At 37.7% G+C, this 27,831-nt stretch overlaps 1 protein-coding gene across 1 annotated transcript; it reads left to right on the top strand.

The window, feature by feature from the left end:
* The first annotated feature begins 185 nt into the window (after positions 1 to 185).
* Positions 186 to 26,823, top strand: LOC108162434 (zinc finger protein Elbow). The gene is made up of 3 exons (XM_017297168.2): positions 186 to 1,452; positions 23,912 to 24,797; positions 25,621 to 26,823. Exons 1-3 carry the CDS (start codon positions 1,384 to 1,386, stop codon positions 26,373 to 26,375), a joined length of 1,710 nt encoding a protein of 569 aa, XP_017152657.1. The 5' UTR covers positions 186 to 1,383; the 3' UTR covers positions 26,376 to 26,823.
* The last annotated feature ends 1,008 nt before the right edge of the window (positions 26,824 to 27,831 follow it).

The following is a 27,831-nucleotide window of genomic DNA, read 5'->3' as shown; positions in this document are numbered from 1 at the left end:
ACCCAGACACTCGGCTCTCTCGGTCTCTCGCTCTTGCTCTCAAAAAACTACTCACTAAAAACTTTCAGTGAGAGAGATAGAGAGCATGTTGTCGTCTAAGAAAGAGAACAATAAACGACGGCATGCGAGCGGGCGAGTGAGTGAGCGAGCGAGAATGAATGTTGTTTATAGATTTTTAGTCGAATTTTGTTATTTCACGTTTAAAGTTCGTACGTGCGCTACGACCGGACTGTACGACCGGAGTGTTGCCACAGCCAGAAAGCCAAAATAGCGTGTGTGCGCCCCGCGTGTTTCAAAAATATCAAAAATAAATATCTAAAAAAAAAAAAAATTATATTTTTGAGAATCATTTATTGTGTGATGTTTGTTCTATATAACATGGTGCTTTATCATAATCTAGACTGAGTCTTAATCCAAAAAAAATCCGTATATACACGAGTAAAAATTTATACTTTCGTTTTGTTGCGGGGTAAATCTTTGGAATAACACACCCCAACAACACGGCACACCATACCATAATACTCTATGAGAAATCGGTTCCAGGCGCAAAAACCCAATCCAAAACATATACCACACGTACGTGCCTCATCATAAAACGCGCCCTCAACGAGTGGCATCCAAGCAAAACCACAAACCAAAAACGGCCAAGCCAAAGAAAATACAAATAAAAGCACATAAATAAAAATAAACACACAACAACAAAAAATTAAGTAAAATAAAAAAAATTAAAAATTCCATTAGCTAAAAGTGTAAATGTAAATTCTTTTACATATATTATTATATTTCGTGTAGCATTTTTGCAAAATATATTTGGCGCGTAAAAAAAAGTGTGCAAGTTAAGGCAATTATAATACTTAATGAATTTATTACACAATTAAAGCAGAGCGGCAACGGCAACGGCAACAAAAAAAAAATATAAATAAAAATTAATATGCCACTGGCGTGAAAGTCACAATATTCGAGGCATGAAAAAAAAGTTGAATTATTAATGAAATCAAATTGCAAACAAAGGCCAGCACCGCTATAACAATTGCAGATTAAAATAAATAACAACAACAAATAATTAATAACAAATCGAGCAGAGGCCGCGGCGTTACGGGCGTACGGCTTAATCAGCGAAAAGTCAGCGGAGCATCCATCATCGGAATTTCGGAAATTATTGCAACCGAGGCGCAGGCGCCGCTTTTCACACGAGTTGGCTGCAGCACACGCCATACATAAATTGGCATTTACCGTTAAGCGTGCTGCCTACCTGGCCACCATCTCTGCGGTCTGGAACGCACACCAACACAACACCACACACACACACAACTCAACACCTCTCCAACACCGCCGAATCACCAAAGAAAAGCCGTCAAAGTGGATTTAACAAATTATAATAAAATGCTGCAATCCAGCAATCATCATTATTTAAGGCCGGATTATATGACAGCTGCAACAGCCCCAACAGCGGTAAGTCTCGCGCATTCTTTTTGGGGATTCTTTTTTTTCCATTAAATTATAGTTTTTTGGAGGTGTGGGCAGTGAATCGTGTTGTTATCATATTGAATGTTTAACTTTTGAGGGTATTCCTTTGGTTGGGTTTTCCTTTGATTTGATGGGGGGTCTAAATAGTACAAAAGAGAGAGTATTCTACTTAATCTAGGATGGTTCTATATATGTTTACCCTTCTATCTACATATCCTAACCATAAAGAAAGAGTTCCATCTATCTTAATATTCATATCTCTGTCTATCATATCATACATAAACATATGCCATCTCTCTATCTAAATATCCATAATTTCCTGTTGCTATTACACTTCCTGGCTATCATTCAGAACATTACCTTATACCGATATTTGAATACTTAGAAGCATATTCTATCAATGTTTATATCCATATTTTCATAGAAGGACCTATAACTAACTCAAATACCTATCCTCCTAACTTTCTATTCGCATCTCCATTATCTACCTGTCGATCCTGTTGTTCAGTAATCTTATCAGAAATATCTATCATCTATATCCCTCAATCTATCCATTTCTTCTTTGATTCTTACAACCAATCTACAATCCTGCAATATCTTTCCACCAATTTGCAATTGGAACTAACTCTATACCCCTATCTTCGCAATCAATTATCTCTCAATCTATGCCTCCAATAAACCATCTGACTGATGGTTAATTTTTCCTTTTCCTTACTGCCATATCTATCCATCTAACGAGCTCCCCAAATACTTTGCACATTTATAATCGATTTGTTTCGCATTTCCTTTTTCATAAGGGCTTTGGGGCTTGAAATATTGTTTATAGATTTATAAGGATTAAAAGAAGAGTTATGATAGAGATTTGCATGATCTTTCGCTGTCTATGTCACCCCAAGGCACGTTCCAAGGCAAACCCAACTCTGTCTTGGGCCATGTGCCACCGAATAGAACTGTTTACAAAGGCGGTGGAGGGGGAAAAAAAGCAAATAACAAATTCACAATCGTAGAACAATAAATTTTCCAATATCTGCACATAAAACTTATTTATGTTTGTTCATATTAAACTATGTAAATCTGTGCAGCCTGCGGGGTCCCAGTTGCCCCGTGTCTGTGCAAGTGTTTAGAGAGTCTCGAAAGCACTACCACTCGTACCTCTGGAAATTGTATTCAAATTTATGGCGCGCCAAATTTGAATTTATAATGACAGAAAACAAATGCAATTTCTCGCACCGACTGAGACTGAGATGCAACGCAACGCAATGCTGTGCTGTGCGAACGAGACTCGTGTTCGAGCGAGAAACTATGGCAGTTAATCAGAGTCAAACTTGTGGCGGTCTCCTCCTGCTCCTGCTCCTCCTACCTCTCTCTGTGTACCATCTCTTTCGAACTGCCGTGAGAGCCATAAATTTCCATTTTAATTTGTAGAGTACATTTTGTGCATAAAGAACGGAAGCAGTTTATGGCAACCAGCCCCAGCGATGAGTACTCGTTGAGAACGAGTATCTGCGTTTATTAACTGTGTGGAACATCCGCAGTGATTACCATATTCGTTCGGGTGAAAGCTATTGAAAAGCCACGAACAGCGAGCTATTCATTTTCAAACAACAAATCTCAATGCCCGGCAAATGATGAACTGGTTCCGGTGGGATGATGATGATAATGCTAACAGGTGCTATAAATCATTCTCATGACTTATACCCAACAATTATTCCTTGAAAAGAACTGCCCTCAAATTTTATGGAATGGAAGCGTGTTCTAGAGGTTTTTTTTGGAAATAGTAAAATATTCAAGGGTTAACAAGAATCTCTTTAGTTTCTGGAATATTTTAACTATTTCAGAATTTTGGGATCTGAAAAAATATAAGAGACACATCACGAGGTCTTCACTATTCATTTGGCACCAAAAATCCAAGAAATAAATTAAAATATACTTCTGTCAAAATTTAAAAAAAATTAGATATTTTACTTTTAAAATTAACTAGTTTAAAATATTAAGGAACTAGTTCATAACGCATTTTCACTATTTGTGATTAAATGTAATAAAATTAAAAAGTAAGCCAAAATAAATAAATTTTAAAAAATAAAAAAATACAAGTACAAAATCTAAAAAAAACATAAAACAAATTGTAATAATAAACACAAAAAAATTATAATAATAATAAAAAAAATAATAATAATAAACCAATTTAAAAAATAATAATAAAAAAATAATAATAATAAACCAATTAAAAAAAATAATACTAATAATAAAAAAACAATTTTAAAAAAAATAATAATAAAAACCAATTAAAAAAATAATAATAATACAAAACAAAGTTAAAAAATAATAATAACAAAAAAGAAATAAAAAAATACCAAAAAAAAACATGCATAAACATCAGTTCTTAAAATCGGGTCCAAATATTTATTAAAATAATGTAAGGCTTTTCCAATACTTTCTTGAATAAAACAAAAAAAATAAAAGCGTTTCATGAACTAAAACTTAAATAAATAGAAATTCTGTACCAAAAAGAGTTCTTTTAACCTTAGATAAATTTTTGAATAGCCTTTGAACTAGTCCTTTAGCCCTAAAACAGAATAACTAAACTATTTATAACCCATTTAACTTCTTTAAATGTTGAAAACTCCCTTAAATCTGTATAGAAACTACATGAAATTAAATGTAACCCACAAGAAAGTTTCTCCAAGTGCATAAACTGCAAACGGGCACTTTAAATACTTAATGCTGCCCCCCTCAAAATTATTTATATGGGATATAAAATTTATGACTCTGTGTTTAATAAATTTGCCTTTTGCGTGTCGACTGTGCGCGACTGCTGGTGACTGACTAACCTTCTTCTTGGTCCGTTTTTCTGTTGTGGTTCGTGTATCTAAGATACTATCGGCTGGCGAGTGTATAAATTATTCAATGATTAATGGCATCTGCTGATAATTAATTATAATAAAATCAAATAAACTAAGCTTGACAGCTGTCAGTGTCATCATTTGTGTATATGTTTTGTGTGGCGCCTCAGAGCACAGACGATCCAAGCGAGAGAAGATCTCGAAAATGACTGTTGATAATTTGCTGTCACATGTTGAAAAATTACATTAAAAAAAAAATCAACTTTTCGCTGCCAAAAAAGGCAACGAAAAACGGCATTCGAATGGATAATAACTCAAAATCCAAAACAACAACAAAATTTAAAATTAAAAGGAATGAAAGTTAGTTTAAACAAACAAGAAGTTGGAATACTCTTGCTGGTTCCATTATATTCCATTATAGGGATATATATCGCATAGGTTGAGGTGGAAATCTGATGCTTATTAATTATGATAATTATTAGGACAGTATATAAAAGACAAGTCAAGATTTGCTTATGGGCTTGTAGTCTTCACAATAAAATTCTGAATAGATCGTTTCGATGGCAGATCCGATCCTAAACCTAAATTTCATACAAATTTCTTTAGTAAATAGTTATACCTTTTCGATCCGCCTGTTGCCAGTCATTTCTAGAAATAAAGACAGCCTTCAACCCAAGAAGATTACTTCACATAGAAACACCTACAGATGGACAGATAGACAGATAGACCTGCCTCGATTTGACATTATCTGTGATGCCTTTGGTCTCTGGCCTCTCGCCTCCCTCCCTTGTCCCGTGTGTGACCCAAATGGCAATACCCCCCACTTGACAAAGGGTATCTGTGAAAGTCAGTTCCAGTTTAGTTCATGTCAGTGCCAGAGCTCAGCGGAGAGCTCAGCTCAAGTCAGTTAAAATGACAGACGACCAGTGGATGGGAGATGAGAGGCGAACAAAAAAAGAAGGTGAATAAAGTGCAAATGTCAGATGACCGCAAACATCATTAATATAATTAAATGTGTCAGTCAAGCAGCCATTTATGCAGTCGGACATTCATTTCAGTTAACCACACGGCTGCCTGCCGTCAGTTTCAGCCACCGAGCGACCCACCGACCGACCGACAAACCGACAAACAACTGCTGTGGCAGCCAGTCGTTTGGTGCTCTCTTAACTGGCAGTTAAAGTGTGCGCTTGACACAGCGACGGGGCTCTCCAGTCTCAGTCTCAGCCTCAGACTCCCCTCTGACTACGACTTCTGGGCCATTCTTTCACTGTCTGTATGGCTGTATGTCGGGGGCTTTGTGTTTGCGTGTGGCTCTAATTAAAGTGTCATCAACAGCAAAAGCAATAGCATACAAGCAACAGCCAAACAGCAAACACAACAAATGAGCAGAGCAGGGGAGATGAGAGTGGAGAGCGGAGAGTGGAGAGTGGAGAGCGGAGAGCGGTGTTGTGTGCCCCAGCATGTTAGTGATAAATTGCCATGTCTAGAGCTGTCATGTTAATTTTTTGTACTCGCACACAAATAATAGTTTTTGTGCCTAAAGTGTTAATTAATTCTTGGAATATTTTTAATAATCACACACGTACAAAAAAAAACACACAGCAAGCAGCAGAGAAACCACTGGATTGCTTTGCACTCTAAATGAGGTTGGGTCTGGGTTAGAGGTCACATTTTATGGGAATGGTATGGGAATTTCAAGAAAGAAAAAAACACTTGAAATCTGTAAAGTTTCACTGGGGATTTCGAAGGAAAATTATTGAATTTAGTTGGGGAATGACGACAGGAATTTGTTTGTAAAATTATGTGTGAAAATAAAAAATATTCCAGAAGAACTGTGGCTGAAAGATCATTCTCTAAGAAAGTTTTGTGGACGAAATACACATTCTAGAAGAATCTACTGTCCCTGCGATTGTAGGTAATTTTTCTCAGGGATATATATTTTTTAGGGATGTTAAAAAGGTTTTCTTCAGGGATATATATATTTTAGGGATGTTAAAAAGGTTTTCCTTAGGGATATATATTTTTTAATGATTTAAAAAGGTTTTGCTTGGGGATTTCTATTTTTTAGGGATTTTATAAAGCTTTTCCCAAAATAAGAATTTTTTCTGCGTTCATAAATTTACAAAAAACACAAATAAAATATTTTCCATAATCCCAATCATTCAAAATATTTTTAAATAAAATTCCTTAATGTTCTGCAATCAAAGTTCATTCGAAATTTATACTAAAAATCAGTCCAATCCCGCGACTAAATGTCGATTGGCACTGCTTATAGAAATTCCTAGGAAATACTTATACGAATCGATTATACATAGGTATTTATATCTGTGATCAGCAGATGGATTAACTGAAAAAAGCACTTGGCTTATGGCGCGATAAGAAATCGATTAAGAGCGTTGCCTTAAACAAAAACAAAAACACAAACACGAACCGTCATCGAAGCCGATATCTTGTGGTGTTTCATTAAGAAATTTATTGCATTTTATGGCCCCGATCATAAATTTAACGATTCAACCAATTTCGTTAATAAGCAACTATAAATAAAAAGAAAAAAAAGAGAAAAAGTAAAACCATCCATAATAATCCATCTTTATGATGACGAGTATTATTGCCTGTTTTTGGGAGGAGAATACGAAACGAAACGAATACAATCGAATGGCATTTATCACTCGAGACACGAATGCTGTTCGACCCGTCAATCGTGGCCCTCCCTCCTCCCCCCCCCCCCCCTCGATTCCGTTTCAATCCAATTCGGACTTTAAAAAAAAAACCCAGCCCCACACAGCCACAGCGATAGCCATAACCATTCATGGCAAATACTCGCGTACCATTTGTGAAAATCGAAATGCTTACGAGTCGGGAGTCGGGCAGCGGTGTACAAATTGAATGAGTCGAAGCCCAATGAATTCATTTAAATGCACGCGAGGCGGTAACTATGATAATGAATTGCAATCGCCGCTTTAACCGCAAAATAATAACCCGTTTTTTATATATTATTTTATATTTTTTTTTTTTTTTTAGAGTAGAGTCCCGACCGAGATAATCGATGGGGTAGTGCGCGGGGTGGGGGGTTTTGGGAATGAAAGGTTATAAAACAGTCAAAGCCAATAATCGTAAAATGTTCCAACAAATTAACCAATAAATTCATATAGAAATAATCAAATTAATGTCCATGCTGATAACTGTCAATTGCATTATCGTCATTAACAGCCACAGCATCAGGCATCAGACTTCAGACATCGGGAGAGGGACAATTTTATATTCCAGAAATGGAAACAAGTTAAGCTTCCAAGAAATAAATAATCGAAGTAACTAAACTTTTTATGGGAGAACGTTTTAAGAAGACGAAACGCTGGGAGTGGCGGCATACGTGCTGCGACACTGGAATATACCCAGAGCTCTGGTTCCATAAACTGATCTTCTTGTATTTTAAAAACTCTGAGCAGAGGGTTTTTAATTGTTTAATTTGTAATACCTTCTTGCAGAAGATTTTTAACATAAAAATGTTTTTTTTTAAGATCATTTCTTAAACTTAAAACCAAAAAATTAGGAGTTTTTTTTAAACGTTCAAAATAATTTCTTAAATTATTATCATTAAACAAACAAAAAATTAAAAAGTATATCTTAATTATTTTAGAAGCTATGATTTTAATTCCACCAGATCGGCCGTTTCGCCCACTCTGCAATGTAAGGAAAACTCTCGAATAGCTTCAAAAAATTTTATTTCAAATAATTTCCTGTTAGTTTTTCAATTAAAAACTTTATCAATTTCCCCTACTGCCATTTGTTACCTTAAAAAAGCCATCATAACAACACTTTTATACCCAGATTAGTTTCAAAAACGGTTGAAAACTTTTCAAAAGAACTTCCTAATGTGAAGGAAACTCCCGAATATCTTTAAATGCTTTTGAAAATATTTTACCTCTCAATCTTTAAATTAAAAACTTTATAAATCTATTCCACTGCTATATTTTACCTTCGAAAGCCATCATCAGAACACTTTTATACCCAGATTGGGTTCAAAAACAGTTAAAAAACATTCTAAATATGGTCTTTATGTGGCCCCAATGTGATTAAAACTCTCCAGTAGCCTTAAATACTTTTTGTTCAATAGTTTCCCCCTCAATCTTTAAATTTAAAACTTTATAAATTTCCCCACTGCCATATTTTACCCCAGAACTCATCTTAAGTACACTTTAACACTAAATTCTGTTCAAAAACTGTTGAAAACTTTCTAAATAGTAGCTAGAAAAACATTTTGTAGCCACTCTTTTGGCCCCTTCCTTCCTGATTATTCAAATCGATAGATAATGCTAATAGAGAGATAATTTATGAGCAATTTCATTTTTTTGGTTTTCCATTCCGTTTTTGTTATCGCAATCGATTGAAAGTGCCCGATCGGTGGGTCCGACCGACCGTCGGTCTGTCTTTTGGTCACTTTCACTTTCTGTGTCTGTTTGTGGCTGCTTGCAACACGAAAAGTAATTTGAGACGCTTTCAAATGACTGCCCCACAAACAAAAATTAATGGACACCAATCAGACGGGACAGAAAACACACTCCTCTTCGACGGTGCGAGATTGAGAGACGGCGTTCAAGTGGCGCCAATTAAAATGATTAACATCGTGATAGAGAATAAATAAATACAAAATGTGTCCCGCAAGCGTACCCAAAAATAAACAAAGAGGTGGGGGGGGGGGGGGGGGGGGGGAATATGGTTGGCTGATGATAAGAGCCCGTGCTTTCATGGGGGCTCACAAGAGTTGTTTCAGCGCATAATTGATGTGATTGAGATTGATTGTTTATTGGTTTCTCCCCTCGAACACATCGCACATCGCACACACTCTCAGGTCTCAGGTCTAGCATTGGGTTCTCTGATTTGATTGAAATGGCCCCCGTGACCCGTCCGTTGGAGCCACGGCCGGCGCCAGTTTGACCGCTTTTGTGAGCTTATCAATATTACATTTCAGTTTATTTCTTTTTCTTCTTTTTTTTTTTGTATTGTATTTTGTTGTCTCGCCTTTTGGTCAGACAATGGTCGCCACATAAACGCCACATCAATAGCTCCCTTTTTTCGAAACCCCATACGAACGATACCTCCATATATGTATATATATATATATGTATATATTTTTTTTTGTGTGCGGCTTTGTGGCTTCTTTGCCTGGGCTTCAAAAGCAATTTGTGTGCATTTAGTGTCAAATGTTTTTTGTTGAGCTCTGAAAAGCCCTCTCCCCATTTGGCCCAATGATCTCTTTTGTGCCCAACACTGATTAATATTTATACACAATTTTCTGGCAATCAGTCATAGCGACCACCACACGGTGTATTAATGATTGATACCATTTGAAAACCATTTAATTTACTGTGGATTACCACGCATTACGTCCGTCCATGGTCAAGAGAGCCCTGGAGGATTTTGGGCTTTAAAACACATTTTGTTGTGGGCTACAAATATTTTATCATGTGCTTTGGTCAACTGTTTACTCATGTGCTTCGAAATGAATATAAGAACTTTAATCAGTAAAAATGTTTAGGCAAAAACCCTTTGGTAAGACTCATTTCCCGTCCTTAATTGGCACGTTTCTTGAGACCATTTTTAAACCCTTTAACTGACACTTGACACAGAGCAAAGTCTTGGATGTTTGTTCTTTTAAACAATGGAAATCCAAGGCAAAAGTTCATTTAAATACGAAAGGGACAGATGTCAAAGTGACACTTTTTGATTGCTATTCGGTTACAGATTTTCTAGCGCTCTTCTCTGCTGTAGTTGACACTTTTTGAACCCCACAGACAGACAGACAGATAGATAGACACTGTTTGTGACACTTCAAGGCAAAACGAAACGAAATCGCAAGGTTACAAACACATAAAAATATCCACAAAATATACGACTTGTATAGAGAGTGAAAAGTGAAAATAAATTAAAGACTGTGTCGGAGCTGTGTTACGTTTTCCAAAATGACATGAATGTCATGTCAAATGCCAAGGCGGGAATAACATTTTGCAGCGACAGACTGTTGATGGGTACTGTACGGTTTCTGTGTCTCTTTCTGCCAAAAATGTTGCATGAAATTAGAAATTAAATCTAACTTTTAACATTGCAATTTAGATGGGGAAAAAGTAAAGGATTTTTCAGTAAACTCTCCTTAGAAACTTTTCGTTTTTTAACTCAAAAATACAATATATTTCCTGTTTTTTCTGCCTTCAACAAAAATAAAGAAATAAAATGGCACAAAACAATGGCATTGCACATCTCACGCCTTTTTGCAATTTTTCCCAGGCTTTTGGCCGCATTATCACGTGTCAAATATCTTAGGGCCTGAACAAAAGCTTTCCACACTTTTTATAGGGATAGCATCATCATCATCATCATCAGAGGGATGGTGGCAGGGGCCCTCGGGGCAGATATACCCCCGCTACTATTGGACTGCCTGCCTGCTGCCTATTCAAATTAGCCAACGCGCGAGTGTTGCGAATAAAATTTACCTACTGCAATTCATTTATTCAGCTGTCTCCCTGCCTGTCTTTTTGGCTTGTCGCCCTGTCATTTTGGCGTACTTTTGCGAACGGTTTTTCGTTAGCTGCTGCTTTTTTTTTTGCAGGAGGGGGTTTCGTTTCTTTTGCTTATCGCAGGGAAAAAATCTAACGAAAAGGAAGACCCAGACCCCAGACCCCCGGCTACCTACGACTATCTCTGATCCATGCCATGTGTGTGGGTTGTACGGAGTACTCTTTGTTTTTTGGAGAGGGTATGAGGTTTGAGCGAGGGTTTTTCGAAAGTACATGGGGAACATAATAGATAAAATAATAATAAATAGAAAAATAATAAATAAAACAATAAAAAAATAAAATTAATAATAAATAAAACAATAAAAAATAAAATAAATAATAAATAAAACAATAATAAATCAAATAAAAATAAAATAAAAATATAAAAAAAAATAATATAAAAAAATAATAAAAATAAAAAAATTATAAATAAAATAATACCAAATAAAATAATAATAAATAAAACAATAATGATACAATAAAAAAAAATAGTAATAGAAATAAAATAATAACAAATAAAAGAATAATAATAAATACAAGAATAAAATAAAATAATTATTATTATATATTTTAAAATACATATGTTAACACATAGATTTGTATTCTTTGATTTTAAAGATTTCTGTTGGAAATCAATCGATTCTTTTAGCTTCCAAGAAACGCTAAATCATGTTTGTCTCTAAATTCAAACATTTTTCATCCCAATGGATCCCAAACTTAACGAAAATAAAAGGATATTGGATCCCTATATCCCAATTATATATTGGAAACAAACGGACCACATTTTTTGGTATAAAAATACATAAATCAGCCATATGCAGAAGCTACTCTTGCCCTTTTTCGACAATAAGAACTACAATAATTTATTTAATATCCTTTTCAACTAAAAATCTGCTCCAAATCGAACATTTTTCTATCAAAGATCGATCTCCAAGTGTATTCCTCTCTTCGGTCTTGTCTTTCATGTTGTGTTGCTGTTTTCTTGGTTGCATTTCTCGCGTTATTTGGGTCTATTTGCATATTTTCGCATTTTATTATGCAGACAGACACCAAAAGACCTGAAAAAGAGCAGAAGGGGGCAAGAAGAGGCGTCAGCACGTCATTCAGTCGGTCTCTCCATCTCCATCCCTCTTCCCTGTCTCATCCCTCTCCCTCCCTCTCTCTTTTCTTTCTGTTATGTTACAATTTTTTATATGCCAACTGTATCTGGTTTTTTATTTTATTTTTTCGGAGCTCCAGAGTGGAGTAGCGGGGTCCGAATGAACAGCTGTGCAACACAAAACTGTCAGACGTCTGGCAGAGAGCCGATTCGCGCGCTGCAGAGTGCTAAAATAGTGGTAGCCTCTCTCTCTCTCTCTCTATCTGTCTGTATCTCTCTGTCTTTCTGTCAGTGTTGACAGGCACCGGAAGTGCAACAACAATTTGTTTTCCTTTTTTAAGTTTTCACAGTTTGTCTTTTCTGTCCCGCTATCTGTTTTGTTGTGTGGCTACAGTGAATAATGGCCATGAAAGGAAACTAAAAGTGTGGGAATTTCATAATCAATATAAGGTTGAAGAAGATCAAGGATTTATTCTAGAAATATCTGAAAAAATAAATAAATATACATAAATTTAATTCATATAAAATAAATAAATAAAATAATTCAAATAAATATATTATTAAATAAAATAAATTAAAATAAATAAATTAAATAAAATAGATCAAATAAATAAATAAAATCGATCAAATAAATAAATAAAATAAAATAAATCAAATAAATATAAATTAAATAATATATAAATTAAATTAAAATAAATAAATAAATTAAATAAATATATTTAATAAATAAAATAAATATATTGAATTCATAAAATAAATATGTTTTAAATATTTTTAATTTATAATAAATATATTAAAAATAAAATAAATATATTTAATATAAAATAAATATATTTCAAAGTAATTCATGATTTTATTGATTTTAATATTACTCTTTTACTGCATATTCCCTGTAAAAATACATTCAATTTATTTGCGGAAATTAAAAACAAATGTTTAGAAAGTTAATTAACTCACAAAACATAAAAACGGGTTGGGGGGTAGAGAAAAAAGTTCAAAATATTTATTGCAAATGCAAATCAAGCACGCAAGCCTCAAGGAAAAGTGAATTATGGCAGGAAAATGTCGCGGAAAATTCACTATTCAGGTGTAGTGCTCGGTTCGTAATGGGTGAAAGGGTGCCCCGCAGAGGGGTACGGGGTAGGGGGTAGGGGGATGCTGACAACAGTTGTCAACGCAAGTGTAGAGGCGGCATAATTATAAATAACATGTAATTAACGCGATGCCAAAAGCGAATGACACCTCCACCTCAGAGGAAGAGCGCGGTCGAGTGTCGTCCCATTTTGTGGATCTGTTCTGTGGGCCGGGTCTTCCCCGCTTCAGCAGGGAGGGGTAGGGGAAGGGGGGGGGGGCTTTGGCATTTTGACAGGCAAGCCAAGGCGACAGCCAGTTGACAGGCAACAATGCCACAGATACGACCAGAGGCGACACCATTGCACTGCAATGCACGGTCTCCTTCGTCTCTGTCGCTGCTCTACAAAAAATTATATAGTGTCGTTGGATTTATTACGCCGATCGGTAGAGAGATGCAGCGAGAAATTTCATTAACGTTGACAACTTGAAATGCTAATTATTGTCAAATTAATTTAGTCAGCTGTCAGCTTAAAGATTTTTCATAATAAAAACAAAAAAAGGAAAGAATAAAGAAATATCAGTCGGAGAGCAAGAATTAATGAATGCCGCATGTGGGCACACGGGGCATTCAATTCGCTTGACAGCAATGACAGACACCTTTTTCGCCTGGCTTTATGCTAATTTGCCGGGCCAACAGCTGCCGCCGCACACCGACACAATTTCTGCTAAATAAATGGAATAAAATATCGAAATTATTGTTTCTTGATGAACAGCAAAGATTTGTGGCAATATAATCGGATGTGTGTGTGCAGGGAGCGGGGAGCGGGGGGGCCAGGGCATACTAATTTCTGATTCCGCGTACATCCTCCAGTTGGAGGTGCTAAATATATTCTACTTAACATTTTTTCTTTCTTTCTTCGTTTTTTTTTTTTTTTTTTGCGGCTAATGCGATTCTCAGAAGCCTTACCACATGGCAAACAAATTAAGTCTGAAGGCATTTTGTTTTGAGAAATATCAGCAAAAAATTAACAAAAAGGCGTACATATATTTTTATTGAGTGAAAGATGTAGTCTATAAAAGTATTTTTTATTTAATAAGATTTATTAAGGACTGAAAGAGATTTATTGAAAAAACAAAGGGATATAAATTAAAATAAAAAAAAGAATAAAATGCCTATAATATGGGAATATTTCTAGGGACTGTCCAGCTCATTCTTCTTCTTCTTTGACCAAAAAAATAAATATAAAAAAATCCACATAGCCCCATTTTTCGCTACTTCTGCGGCTGTTCCACCCACCTAATCCCTGCTTTCCCTAGCCCTCCCCTAAAGCCCTCCAAAACTGTATTCCCCATTCTCCATACAAGCCAAAAAGTAGCAGATCATTTGAAAGTTTCCCGCCGACAAAAATTGACAAAAGTAATCAAATATGTATATTTTTTCAGTAAACAACAATGAGGTATTTCTTCATGGCGCAGCTGTTCATATGTGGTTGAAAACCTTATAAAGACTTGCGGTGCCCCTCCCCCCAAAATGTAGCGCCCACACACTGCGGCATTCCATCCGAAATGCGGCACTCTGACAGGCTCACGTTGCGTATGATTGATAAACACGTTGTCCGACAAAAATTATAGACACGAGTGAACGAATCGCGAATGGCAAATGGCGCGTGAATTAAAAAATAAACACAGCATCTCCCCGAAAAAAAAAACGGGCGAGACAGCTGCGCTAATCTCTAGAGCACAACCTTGACGGTTGCTTCGTCTTTGAGTAAAAGCAAACAGAAATTTATTTTATTTATTTTCCGCTGCCTCAAGAGTGAGTGATGGGCCGCATAATGGAATCCGCCAATTGGCGTTGACATCAATCGCAATGACAGAAGTCAGCATTCGGGAAGTGGAATCTTAACAGAGAGAGAGGAAGAGAGAGAAAGATGTGTAAAGAGCAATGCCTTGTCAAGGTCACAAGGTTAATTATATTGCGTATACGCATGGGTGTCTTTACAGACATTGATGGAAGGCCTTTTAAATTTATTGAGAGGCAATCATTGAGGATAGAGGTCAATATTTACCTGCCTGTCTGTAGATCATTGAACCTCCTAGAGATTGACGCCAGATCCCCATCAATCTTGGGGGTTCCAGCACTCAAGCGACTCCCTACGAGGGAAAACCCTCGTATCTACAGTCCCCTAATTAACGCAAAACATTACTGTTTTCCCCAGCCAAAAGCGCACAAGAATTTGCCAGGCAAATACGAAAAAAAAACAACCCAGTAATTTGCAAAAAAGAGAGAAACAAAACACAGAAAAAAAAGAGATAAGTAAAGAGCCTGCCTGGAATGCGGTGACCAAAAACAAATGTTTGCATACACAATACGGGTAAAAAAAATAGTTGCGGGGTAAAAAAAAAATACAAGTACGAATACGAATACGAGTGTCTGCCTGTAAAACTGACAACTAAATAGACACGTAATGTTGACAAAAGTCTGACATGAAATCTAACAGAGAAACAAGACACGACCCGGGCAGAGTCGAGGGCGGGGGCGGCCCCGCACTGGGGGCACTGGCATCAAATAAAAGAAAGAGTGACACATGAAAATGGCATTAATGTGTCACTCAAAGTGCAACGGCAGCAGGCTGCAAGCAGCAACTGTGCAACTGTGCAACAACTGTGCAGCCAACAAACAACTGTGACAATTGCAATGATATGTCTGACAGTTGGGGACTCATGCAACGTCTAAAATTGCAACATTGTCTAACGCCAAGTGCACTTCAACTCTCGCTCTGTGTGTGTGTGTGCTGCCTCTCTGGCTTTGTGTTTGTGTCAAATTAAGTGGCAACTCTATGCCCTGGCATTGCCACATGCCGTACAGCACAGCACAGCACAGCCACAGTCGAGTGCTAGAGATGGCCTCGTCGAGTCTCAGTTTTATTTGCTATACGTCCCCCCTCCCTATCTCTCCCTATCTCTCTCTCTCTCTCTGTCTCTGTTCTTTCTGACAGTCAAATGACGCTGTCACTTGTCAATATGACAAGTGTCAGTGCTTTGCAGCAGTTGACAGTTAATGTGACAGCGTTTTGTGTTTCTCTCTCTCTTATTGCCATGCCATGCCATGCCATCGGCTGAAAATAAACCAACAGGCATATTGAATTGCATTTTGCGGTTGGTTTGTGCTCATTGCTCTTCAAGGGGGGCGCCCCCAAAACCTGGGGCCTGGCCTGGCCTGTCTTTCGGCTTGCTCAATGTAATTATGTTGGTTATTTTTAGGCTCTGCTCACGGTAGCACCCGTCAAATGGTTTTTGGGTTTGACAGAAAATTTAATTGTTTTAATATACATATCATATTTTTGGCTAAAACGAAACCCAGAAATGTAATTATTTTAATGGCATTTTACTTGTGCCATATCATATTCTGGCAAAGGGAAAGGTATATACAATATATCATATTATTGATTGCAAAAATTTGTAATTAAATAAAATGTACAAAAAGAGGATCTATATTTATGGGAACAATCTTTATTAGGAGAAATGATAGATCTCTAAGCCTTTTGCAAGCCAGCAAGAACAAGATTTTAGGGGCACAGATTTACAAAAGATTTCTACAAAAGAGGAGTCATGCAAATGAAGGCTCTAAGGGCAATGACTAGTGACCAGTGGTCTGTTCCGACCATAATCCTTGGTAGAGATCTACATATCCCCAATATTGAGGGTCACATTAACCACCATAGCAGTCGATACAATGATAGGCTATTAAATCGTCCAAACGAAGCAGCTAGAGGATTGCAGCACCCTCAAATCCCACGTAGAATCAAACGTCTCCACCAAACGTCAACGTCTCCAAAAAAAAAAATTTGTTAAAAAAAAATAATAATAAAAAACTTAACTATTAAATTGTTAAGCCACTGAAAATATCTTTAATATTAAATAATGTTTTAAACATGATTCAAAAAAAAAAGGTGCATATTTCAAAGAAAAATTTGAAATCATATCCATAATTTAGCGCTAAAATGGCAAAAATATTTTTGATAAGATTTTCATGCTTACGGAACTTCTGTAAAATTGTTTGAGTCAAGAAAAACTATATAAATTATTTATTGAATATATTTGATAAAGAAACAGGATGATCTAAGAGGAGCTCTACCCTCGAAACCTGGACAAATAACTGAACCAAATAATATCCCTCTCCAAATTCATTGAGCTTGATGTCAAGAATTTTTAAAATTTTTTTGTTTTATATCATTGTAATTTTTTCTGCGACTGTTGTATAAGTTGCTCTAACAGTAACAACAAACAACATAATTTGTATCAGTGATATTATCTTATAATCAAAAATATAAAATAAAATCCTAAGTATAATTAAAAAAAAAAAAATTGTGATGTATGGCTACAATAAAATGAAATAAAATAAAAATAAAAAAAAAATTAAAAAAAAATAAAAAAAAATACATAAAATAAATAAAAAGATTCCCTATATTATAGTGATAACCATTCCTAAGTAAATTTGTATAAAATCGTAGCATTCGCTGCAAAGGTTATCTTTCTGTCCAAGTATTTCCTAATCTTCTGCAAGCACTTCCCCATTTGCTCCTCACTATTTTTAGAGGCCAGACAAAGCCCAGCTACTATCGTACAAAGAATTTCTGAATACTTGAGTATCCGTATCTCCGATATGAATCATTTAATTCAACTAGGGTCCAAAGACCCACAAAAAGGCTCTTAATATTTGTATGACCATTTATGTAAATTTCTCTGTGTGTGTGTGTGTGTGTGTGTGTGTGTGCGGCAATATTTATTGTCACCTTAAAAATATACACACAAAGAGGTGTTAACAGGGGAAAATGATGCATAATATCGTATTTATAACGAGGACAGAGCCCATATTTCCAGTGAAAGACTTGGGGGGGGATATCAGACAGCAAAGAGAGTGAGAGAGAAAAAAAAAAATACAAAGTCTGCATAAAGTTTTATACAATTTTTATCGCTTATTTTATAATTCCCAACAAAACTGCAAAGGCGTCTTAAAAAAAGAAAATGTAGCCATGGAGCCATGGAGCCATGGTGCCATGGAGCTCCCCATTCCGCGCACCCCCTTTCCGTTGGCTTATGCAAAACGTTGTCGGGGACGACGTCGGCGGCGGCGGCACACAATTTCCGCTTTTTATGCTTATCCTGTAATTCATATTTATAGCAGCTATTTTCTATATGTGTGCCGTGCACGAAGGAAAAGGCAAAAGGAAATTTCCTGAGCCGTAAGAATCTTTGAAAATTGCATTTTCACAAAAAAAAAGAAATATTATACCCATAGGAAGCCGAGGAAAAGATGCTAAATTCTATTAACGATACAGTTTAAGTCAAAATAAAATGAAATATTAAAGTTGTTCAATGATTTGGATTGGGATACTTAATACCTATATTTTTTATGGGTTCCCTTAACCTGCTTTGATGTAGAAATCCCCATTTCGGCGCTACTTCAAAGCCCATCAAAAGTGCGCGAAAGCCATCAAAAAGTTTCAAATTTTTTCAAGAGTCAAACAATTGATCTTGGCTTGGTTTGAACTCTCGGCTGGTGAGGGGAGGGGAGGGGAGCCTGTCATTGTCATGCAAAAAAGTTTCAACATTTTGTTTGTCGTTTGATTTTTCAAGGGTCTCCCCCCGCCCCATCCCCCATCGAGTGTGTGTTGTAGCTTCGCGTGCCGGCTTTTATTTGTTTATAATTTACTTTATTTTTATTTTTATATGCCCGTAAGAGGAGCCCCTCTCTGTACTGTATTGTTTCAAGTGTATCTATCGTTGTTGTTGATGGCTAAAGTATGTCGATGTGTCATAAGTTTATTGTCGAGTGAGTCTCGTACGCGCACTTGTATCAAATAATTTGACACATTTAGCTTTTTGTTGTTAATTTGTATAATGCTTCAAGCATTTACTTGTGACAGTTGTGTAAAATGTTAAGCAAATAACACGCACTCCACTCCACAGCACAGCAGAGCATAGCACATGACGATGATGATGATGATGAATTGTTGTTATGGCTGGGAACTACTTTAAAAACTACAGTGGTAATTGCTTAAACAGAGAAATATTTGAATAATGGGTACACTCATTGGGTATTTACTCTATAATGCTGAGTGTTTGGGTTTTTATGGGATCTATCGATATTTTATGGAAAGGACAGGGTATAAATTAACATTTAAACTTAAGATACCATCGTTAAGACCTAACAGATACAACCAGACTTAAACGATATTTGAGACAGCCTGTTGTTGAAAGCAGAAGCGAGAAAGTTGAACAAAAGTCGGGAGACCATACTCATTAACTGTACTGTGTACTCTTTTTCGACTTAAACATTATTAATAAACGATACTTTATTATAAATCTCACATTTATAAGATTTCGATATTTATAACAATTGCTTATTGCACAATAATTACCCTGGTGTGTGCCTACCCCAACAAACATGCCTCAAACTTACAATAATGATGAGTTCTATAGTTGCCAGAAGCTAAAACATCTAAAAAATAATGCTATACATTTATGTGACCCCTAAGGTCAGGCCACAAACCTATGCACTAAGCTAAAACCCCCCATTATACAAATTATAGGCATATACCCGCTCTCTCTCACACACAGAGTGGCTTAGCAGCACCTCTCTCTATCCCTCAGGGATAGCACCAGAAAATAGATACATAAAAGCAGCAAAAGAACCCAAGTGCCGGGTGTCGCGATACGTGTGCCTCGATATAAAACGTTTCAGCTGATTTCTTCGTCTGAGCCAATGAAACCTGAACCACAGAGTGGCTTAGCAGCACTTCTACCTATACCATAGCCCTCCTCCCAAAAATAGATACATAAAAGCCTCGAAGAAACCCAAGTTTCGGGGTATTGCAGTGTCGCCATACGTGTGCCTCGATTTTAGCTGATTTCTTCGTATGAGCCAATGAAACCTGTCCACAAAAGCAGACCTCTCTCAACATTTACCCTGAAAAGCCTTTGTGCACACCTTTTAAATTAAAATTAGCATTAAAAATAATAATAAAAAATGGCGTTAATAAAATGTAAGTAAATCATGACAGCTCTGACTCCGACCACTCTGTGGCTATTTAGTCTGAAGTGTCTAATTAAATTATATGCATTTAACAAGCGACTGTGACTTGATTGTGCAAAAGGCATAACTAAAATGCATTCGACCCATGGCTACCTGTACTTTTGTTGTTGTTGTTGTTTGTTCACCTTGTTAGGCCACACATTTTTTGTTCCCACAAGGTGTAACATTTTAATTAACACAATATTCATAATTTGTACAGACTACAGTCTTTTTTTTTGCGAGTGCTAATTGAGTGTTAAAAGTACACTTTTTTCGGATTACAACGTTTTAGCAAGTTCATTAAAAAAAAAAAGAAATACAAAAATAAATAGCATTTTTAAAAGCACATTATAAACATAAAACTAAAGTTGATTTGTATGGCCTCAATTATTATATGGAACCCCCCCAGACCCAGAGCCAACCTCATATATAAACTATACGTACGATAAATATCCATACTCGTGCGTACACTTTATGGGCGGCCATTGTCCAATCATAAATTAAACACAGACCCATATGGGGCTCATTGTATCTATAGACACCACACACACACACACCGCACACCGCACACCGCACAATATTTATTATAAACTAAAATCACAAACAAAAACACTGCTATGTGCGACACGAATATGCGTAATACCGAAAATCAATACGGATACCTTATCAACATGGAAATAAATTATGACTAATTGTGCTAAAAACGAGACAGAATGTGACGGCACGGCGATGGAGCTCTAGAGCTGGAGCTGGAGCTAAAGCTGGGGCTCACAGTTTGTGTGCCAATAATTAATAAAGTGTTGACCATCGAGGAGTGGGTGATTGGTGGTGGGGTGGTGGGGTGGAGTGGGGTTTTTCTGTGAACAAAAATGCAAATCAAATAAATAAGCAAAAACGTCGCAGTGTCAATTGGGGGCCTGACTAATGGAATACACTATAAATGTTGTGGACAGAGGGGGAATATTTACACATTTGCAGTTGAGTAAATAGTTTGAGATTCTTTGGGTATGTAGAGGCATTCCCTAAGCTATACAGGACCTTCTTCCGAATACAATACAAAAGAGAAATTAATGTTCTTTCATTAAATAATTTGTATTGAAAATAATACTTTTTTTTAACATTTTCCAAAGAAAGAGACCAAATTCATTCGGCAAATACTTAAAATTTTGAAGTCCCATATATCCTATGGCACTTTTTTAAGCTTATGACAACCCTGACAAAAACTTTGGTAACTGTTATACAGTATGTATCAGTGTGTACACATTGCTATCGAAGAATAATAAACAGTGTTGGCACAGCTGTAACTTTTCAGTTTACAGCTGTTTTAAGAGCTTTTTTTTAGCGATTTTCAAAAGAAAAATAATTTTATCCCATAAATGAATCAATTTTCTATAATATGGGCTAATTTTGTATTGCCTTAATTTTTTTAATTTTTTAAACGAAAAATGGACCTAAATTTGGCCTGCAATGTTTTATCATGGAATGGAATAAATCTCTAAAATTTAAATAAAAAATAAAACACTCCCCAAGGAGCTTCCGATTCCCTGCCCTCCACGTATCATAACCTATTCCCAAGAGCTCAAATTCCTTAAAACTTGAGTGCCCCTTTTGCTACCTCCTGGCTCAGGGAGTGTACACACTCTCGACCAGATAATAGGGCATCCCAAAAAGTACTCTTAAGTACCGATAAGAAATTGTTGCCATTACAATAGTAGTATCATAATAATTTATGACAGCCCATTGAGTGTTATAAAAGCTTCAATATTTTGTAGTTTATGACTTGCGCCAGTTGGGGCACAAGCGTAATTACGCCAAGCAGCCAGACACACAAACTGCCACACCAGCGGACATACATATAAGGCGTATACGTCATTACATGCAATGTGTGTGTGTGTGTGTGTGTGTGTGTGTGCACGGATGAGTTATGGAACGAACGTTCAACTCTTGCCTCAGTTTTTGGGTTTTTCCCTTTTCCTTCCGCTTCCTTCTTCTTTTGGATACCATTCCACCACTCCTCCTCTTCCTCCCCTCTCTCCCCACTCGCCCTCTGGTAGTGTTGTGCCATAATTTATGGCATGCGGCGAAATGGATTTTATTGCAAAAACCGTGTTTCGTATTTATGGCTGAAACTTTGAGTGGGTAATATTCATTTCATTTATGTACACACTTACGACTCACGCCTGACTGCGACGACAGTACCGACTGCAATTCCATTCCACCGGCTTTGTCGGCACTCATCCGATCCCTCTTGATAGCACTACTCAATCGGTAATTTTCAATCTTATAGCTTTTCGCGTCTCGTCCGCCTGATGCGCGATTGCGGTCATATAGTACGTATAGATTGCCTGACAAGTGTCCCAATAATACGAATACGAGGCCCTCGATTGATTAGCCATAAGCGTAAAGCAATCAAACAATTTAGGCACAGAGACGGTGTAGGCAAAGGATTGTCAAAGGGGTAAACAGAGGGAAATATTTGTGAAGAAGTATTACTCGGATATACAAAATATTGATTGATCTATTAATTTTTATTCAATGCCCAATTTAAAAGAATATTTTCTTAAACTTAATTAAAGAATAATATACAAAATATTCTTTTGAAATTTAATACAAAAATATTTAAAAATTTTAGACACAAATAAATTCTTTTTAGGTATTTAATTCAATAAAATGTAGACCATTTTTCGTCTATAAAATTTTAAAAAATAATACTTTAAAGTCACGCTTATAAAAATATATAATAAAATATAAAAATTGATTTTTTGGAAAAAATTATTTTTCTTTTGAAAATATGGTAAAAACTTAAACCATAAAAACTTACGCCTTCCTTCTTTCTACAATTTGAAACCCCCTTTTCTACTCCGCCACTGTCCCCCATATAAGGTCTCTCCCCTGTGGTGTCATTTGTTTATTTTATGAGTAATAAATTTATGGGCTCATTAGGAATTCATTGGGGGCTCATTAGAAATGGCCTGATTAAATATTAATAAGAATTATTTTTAGAAAAAAAACAAAAACACTTCCTAGAGTGAGGAGAGTCTTTAAAAATAACATGCATTTGAAAAATATTCCTCCTCCACTTTAATACTTCAATACAGCTGTGGCTTTAAGACACTTTGGGGGTGATTCAGTGCACAAAATTTCCCCTAAACGAACAGACACATTGGTGAAACTCTTTATCTTTAAAGATATTTTTCTACACAATTTCTTAGATAAAAATCTATATGATTTTTCTGAATTTAAAAATACATAATACCCAATTTACATTCCCCGATATCTTGGCTTTTTGTACACCCCTCAGGGACCCACCCAAGGGTATATTTCTTACATTTTTTTTTGTGCCTTTTAGCACCACATTGGCATCGTTATATTAATGTATTTTTTATATCTTCTTCCGTCGAATTTTAATGGCCTCATAATTCCTTTTATTTTGTCTACGTTAGGATTATAAATATTTATGGTTACGCCAGAACAGAACCTTATTTATGTGGTTAAAGAGGGTCAAATACCCGAATGGGAATGGAGTGGGTAGTGGGGAATGGAGTGGGGAATTTGTTGTGAAAGATTACAATCTGTGGGGATGTGCGGCGACACACAACGTGCCACAGGGCAAGCAAAAAACCAATCGTTTACTCGTGGGGCACAAAAAAGTGTTTGCAGAACAAAGAGAAGATGTTATCTGCGATGCAAAACGCACGATATCGAAGATACAGAAACACTACAAACAATATATATATATATCTACCTTTACTTATGCATATCTCTCTCTCTCTCTCCCTCTCTCTGTGTTTCGTTACAGCTGGACAACAAAAGCAGTCCATTGGCGCTATTGGCGCAAACATGCAGCGCCATTGGAGCGGACACCACAAATCCCAAGCTGCTGGCGGCCAATATTGAAAAGGCCACAAAGCAACAGCAGCCCAAGGGAGGAGGGGGAGGCGGCAATGGTAGCGGCAGTGGCAGTGGCAGCAGCAGCTTCGGTCTGGGGGATAACAACGCACGCGATAAATCCTCGCCGGTTAGCAGTCATTCATCCAGCGTCAGCACCGGTTCTGTGGAACAGCAACAGCTGCCGCCGGCTCACAGCAGTAAGACCCCGAGCACCTTCAAGCCCTACGAGCCCAACAATAACCATACCACCACCGCCAATGCCACGACCATTGCCACCGATTGCGGCGCCACAAATCTCACCAACAGCAGCAACAACAGCGGCAATGGGCAGCACCAGCACCAGCAGCAGCAGCAGCAGCAGCAGCAGCAGCAGCGGGTAAAGACGCCCAAAACGACGTCAAACGGCCAGAGATGCGATTCGAACCAAAGTGCCAGCTCACACAGAGAATCGCCCACAGCTGGCGGGGCACGAGACTCCCTAAGACGTACCCCCACCTCATCATCAGGGGGCGTCGGGGGTGCAGCCCCTGGCCAACAGAATGGCAGTCCCGGACTACCCTCCGGACGCAGCAATTCCAAAGAGTCGGCAGCAACCATGCACAGCCCCAGTGCAGCAGCCCATGCCCATGCGGCAGCCGCCCAGGCGGCCCAGGCGCAGGCCAGCTCCAATCGCCTCCAGGAGGCGGCCATGGCCGCCGCCAAGGAAGCCAACTATGTGAAGGCTCTGCACGCAGCCAGCCAGCAAGGACAGGCCTCGGCAGCAGCAGCTGCAGCTGCATCCTATTATCCTCCAGGTGAGTGCAACGCAAAAGCAACGCAAAGCAACGAGGAATTACGAGGCAGGAGACCATATTCCGCCGCACCACCACAAGGGTGAGGGGCCAGTGGGCGAGGGGAGGGGTGGCCAATGTTGCATCAGTGAATTCTGCAATTTCGCCTGCAGCAAAGCCACGTGGAAATAGGGGAAATGCGAAATTAGGAAACAGCTTTAAAGGGAAATATGAAAATTATCCATGCACCGAACATCAGAAGGAATGGGGGAAAAGCAGGTCCTGGTAGCTTAGACACAGATCCTTAAAGGCTTTACTATTGCATGGAATAATCAAAAGACATAATTCTCATTCCATTAGGGGACATTTGGGCAAATTCAGGCCATTGTTTTCTGTACAAATTTCCCATAAACGAAAGGCAACATAAATTTCGAATACAAAAAAACAGAGAAGAATATTAGCCGCAAATGTAAATGGTAATAGAACTATATTCCAGATCTCTCTGGAGGGCCGAAGAAGAATTTTCCACAAGTAAATCTCCAATCATAGGAAATTCTTCCATTAAATATCTGGAATAGCGTAAAACGTTTCAAGAATCTTATGAAATAGTCAAATATTGATATATTTAGAGATCAAAAAGGATTCCGTGCTTTAGAAATTCCATTTAAGCTTTGTGTATTTATAAAGAACCCATATTTGTACTTCAGATTCGATTAAAATAATAGAAAATATAAAGAAAATGGTTAAAAAAAAGACAGAGACTTTTCTAAACTCCTTCTTCTATTTCCATTGGATTCCACATCTATTCCCCATCCACTTATTCAAATATTCTATCTTTCCCTTCCAGGCTATGGCAGTCCTTATCCCATGGACCTGATGACAGCCAGCTCCCTGATGTCGCCCCATCATGCCATGTTCAAGGCGTCGGCAATGAATCCATATCTGAACTATGCCCGACTCAAGGGTCTGTCGGATCAGTCAATGATGGCGGCCACACCGAACGTATGCCGGGATCCCTACTGCACCGGCTGCCCGGCCAGTCCGCATTATATCAACAAGGCGGCCGGTCAGCCCTGTCCGGCCGGCTGTCCGCAGTGTGAGGTGTCGGGCGGTGGATCGGGTAGCAGTAAATCGGGCGGACAACAGGGATCGAGTGGTTCCTCGAATGCGGCTGCAGCGGCGGCCGCAGCGGCAGCCCAGTCATATCACGCCCAATTGGCAGCCCTGGCCGCCGCCTCGCAGATGCCGTACGTGTGCTCGTGGATTGGCAGCGATGCCGCCTACTGTGGCAAACGGTTCGGCACCTCTGACGACCTGTTCCAGCATCTGCGCACGCACACAGCCTCGGTGCCCGATGCGGTGCTCAGTGCGGCGGCCGCCGGTGGCATACCACCTAATCATCCGTTGTTCCAGCGCACATATCCGACACCGCCGCTGAGTCCGTTGTCGGCAGCACGCTATCATCCGTACGGAAAGCCCTCGATGCTGCCGCCATCGTTGGCCCCGCCCGGCATGCCGGGTCTGCCCCCACACCCAGCATTGGCCCAGTACTTTGCCCCGTATTCGTTATACGGACCGAGAATGGGCTCGTCGCATCCGTAGTTGTCAGAGCGCGAGGATGGATCGGGATTGGGATCGCGATCGGGATCGGGTGGATCCGGGGATGGGCCGAAGTCGGCATTCAGTCAAGTAAATAATCATTTCTCTTGAGTCGCATATGAATATACATATAAGTATATAACTCTATGTCTATATGTTTTGTGTGTACGTATGGATTGACTCACTCGTGAAACGAAAAGCTAGTGATCTAATGTACTATAGTTACATACAAATGTGTTTACAATTTTAGGAGTCTAAGGAGTCTATCGATATACCGATAATTGATATCTGAAACAAACAAACCGATAAAATTATGATCGACAAAATGCAGCAATATCGCTCGTCCTTGCGTGTGTCGCGTCCTTTTGCCGATGTAATTATATGCTTATGTGTAGTTTTAATATTATTTATTACATTAAAAAACAAAAAAACGAGAAAAAACCAAGCGAAAAAAACAAAAAGAAAAATAATTGAAAAATTAACGAAGAAATGAAAAGATTGTCCAAAAACTTAAAGTTGTAAAATTCTTGTAAAATATATGATTAAATGAATATAAAATATAATAAATAAATTCGATATATATATTGTATGTATAATTATGAACAATATTTTAATGTTCAATTAAGTCACTACGAAACAAATCAATAAATCAAAGAAAATTAAATACCAAACAAGTTTTTTTTCCTTAAGAATATCAAATCGGATGGGCGGTATGGAGGGGATTATTGTTTCACTTACTTCTTGTCCATATACACTGCTTGTCGGCTGGCCTCTTACTGCTTTCCGCTATTTATCTAGTTCTTTCATTGTCTTTCTTTTCAGACGCAGTTCCACTCATTTTTGGCGTATATCGCCTTGCACTGCTTACAGTAGTCTACTGCTTGTCGCTTTTTATATAGTTTTTGAGGTACATTACATTGTTTTTTATTTTCACTCGTAGTCACTTTTTGCCCATATCGCCTTGCACTGCTTGCCGCCTGATACCCCTTGCCGTCTCAATGACCATCCTTCACTTGTATTTTATTGATTGATTTGATTTATTATTATCACATATTTTGCCAATATCGCCTTGAACTGCTTACATTATATTGTTTGATTAATTGATTACCACAACTTTTACAATGCACTGCTTGCATTTTATTTCACGATTTGATTGATTATTATTACACATATTTCCAATATCGCCTTGCAACTGCTTGCCTCCATTTTTTATTCACTCACTTTTCGCCAATATCGCCTTGCTACTGCTTTCCGCCATGAACTCCTTGCCGTCTTGATGACCATCCTGCACTTCACTCACAGAAAAAAACGAGGTGGAACGTTGTAAGTTGCTGCGGACACCGCAACTCTACAGTTATACCCGATACTAAGTCAGTATGGCTCTCCTGCGGCAGACGCCGCTAATATTGAACCACACGACAAAGAGTGCGTGCGAGAGAGACAGAAAATCAGTCTGAGC

This window comes from Drosophila miranda, chromosome 4 (assembly GCF_003369915.1).
Source record: "Drosophila miranda strain MSH22 chromosome 4, D.miranda_PacBio2.1, whole genome shotgun sequence".
Classification (NCBI taxonomy): Eukaryota; Metazoa; Arthropoda; class Insecta; order Diptera; family Drosophilidae; genus Drosophila; species Drosophila miranda.
The sequence above is the reverse complement of the archived record's forward strand: the minus strand, read 5'-3'. Positions and strand labels throughout refer to the sequence as shown.

What these genes read in the sequence shown, in the direction of transcription:
- LOC108162434 (XM_017297168.2), top strand. Translation starts at nt 1,384, where the DNA reads ATGCTGCAATCCAGCAATCATCATTATTTAAGGCCGGATTATATGACA. An exon ending in CTGCAACAGCCCCAACAGCG is followed by an intron (nt 1,453 to 23,911) that starts GTAAGTCTCGCG and finishes GTTTCGTTACAG; the next exon opens with CTGGACAACAAAAGCAGTCC. An exon ending in TGCATCCTATTATCCTCCAG is followed by an intron (nt 24,798 to 25,620) that starts GTGAGTGCAACG and finishes TTTCCCTTCCAG; the next exon opens with GCTATGGCAGTCCTTATCCC.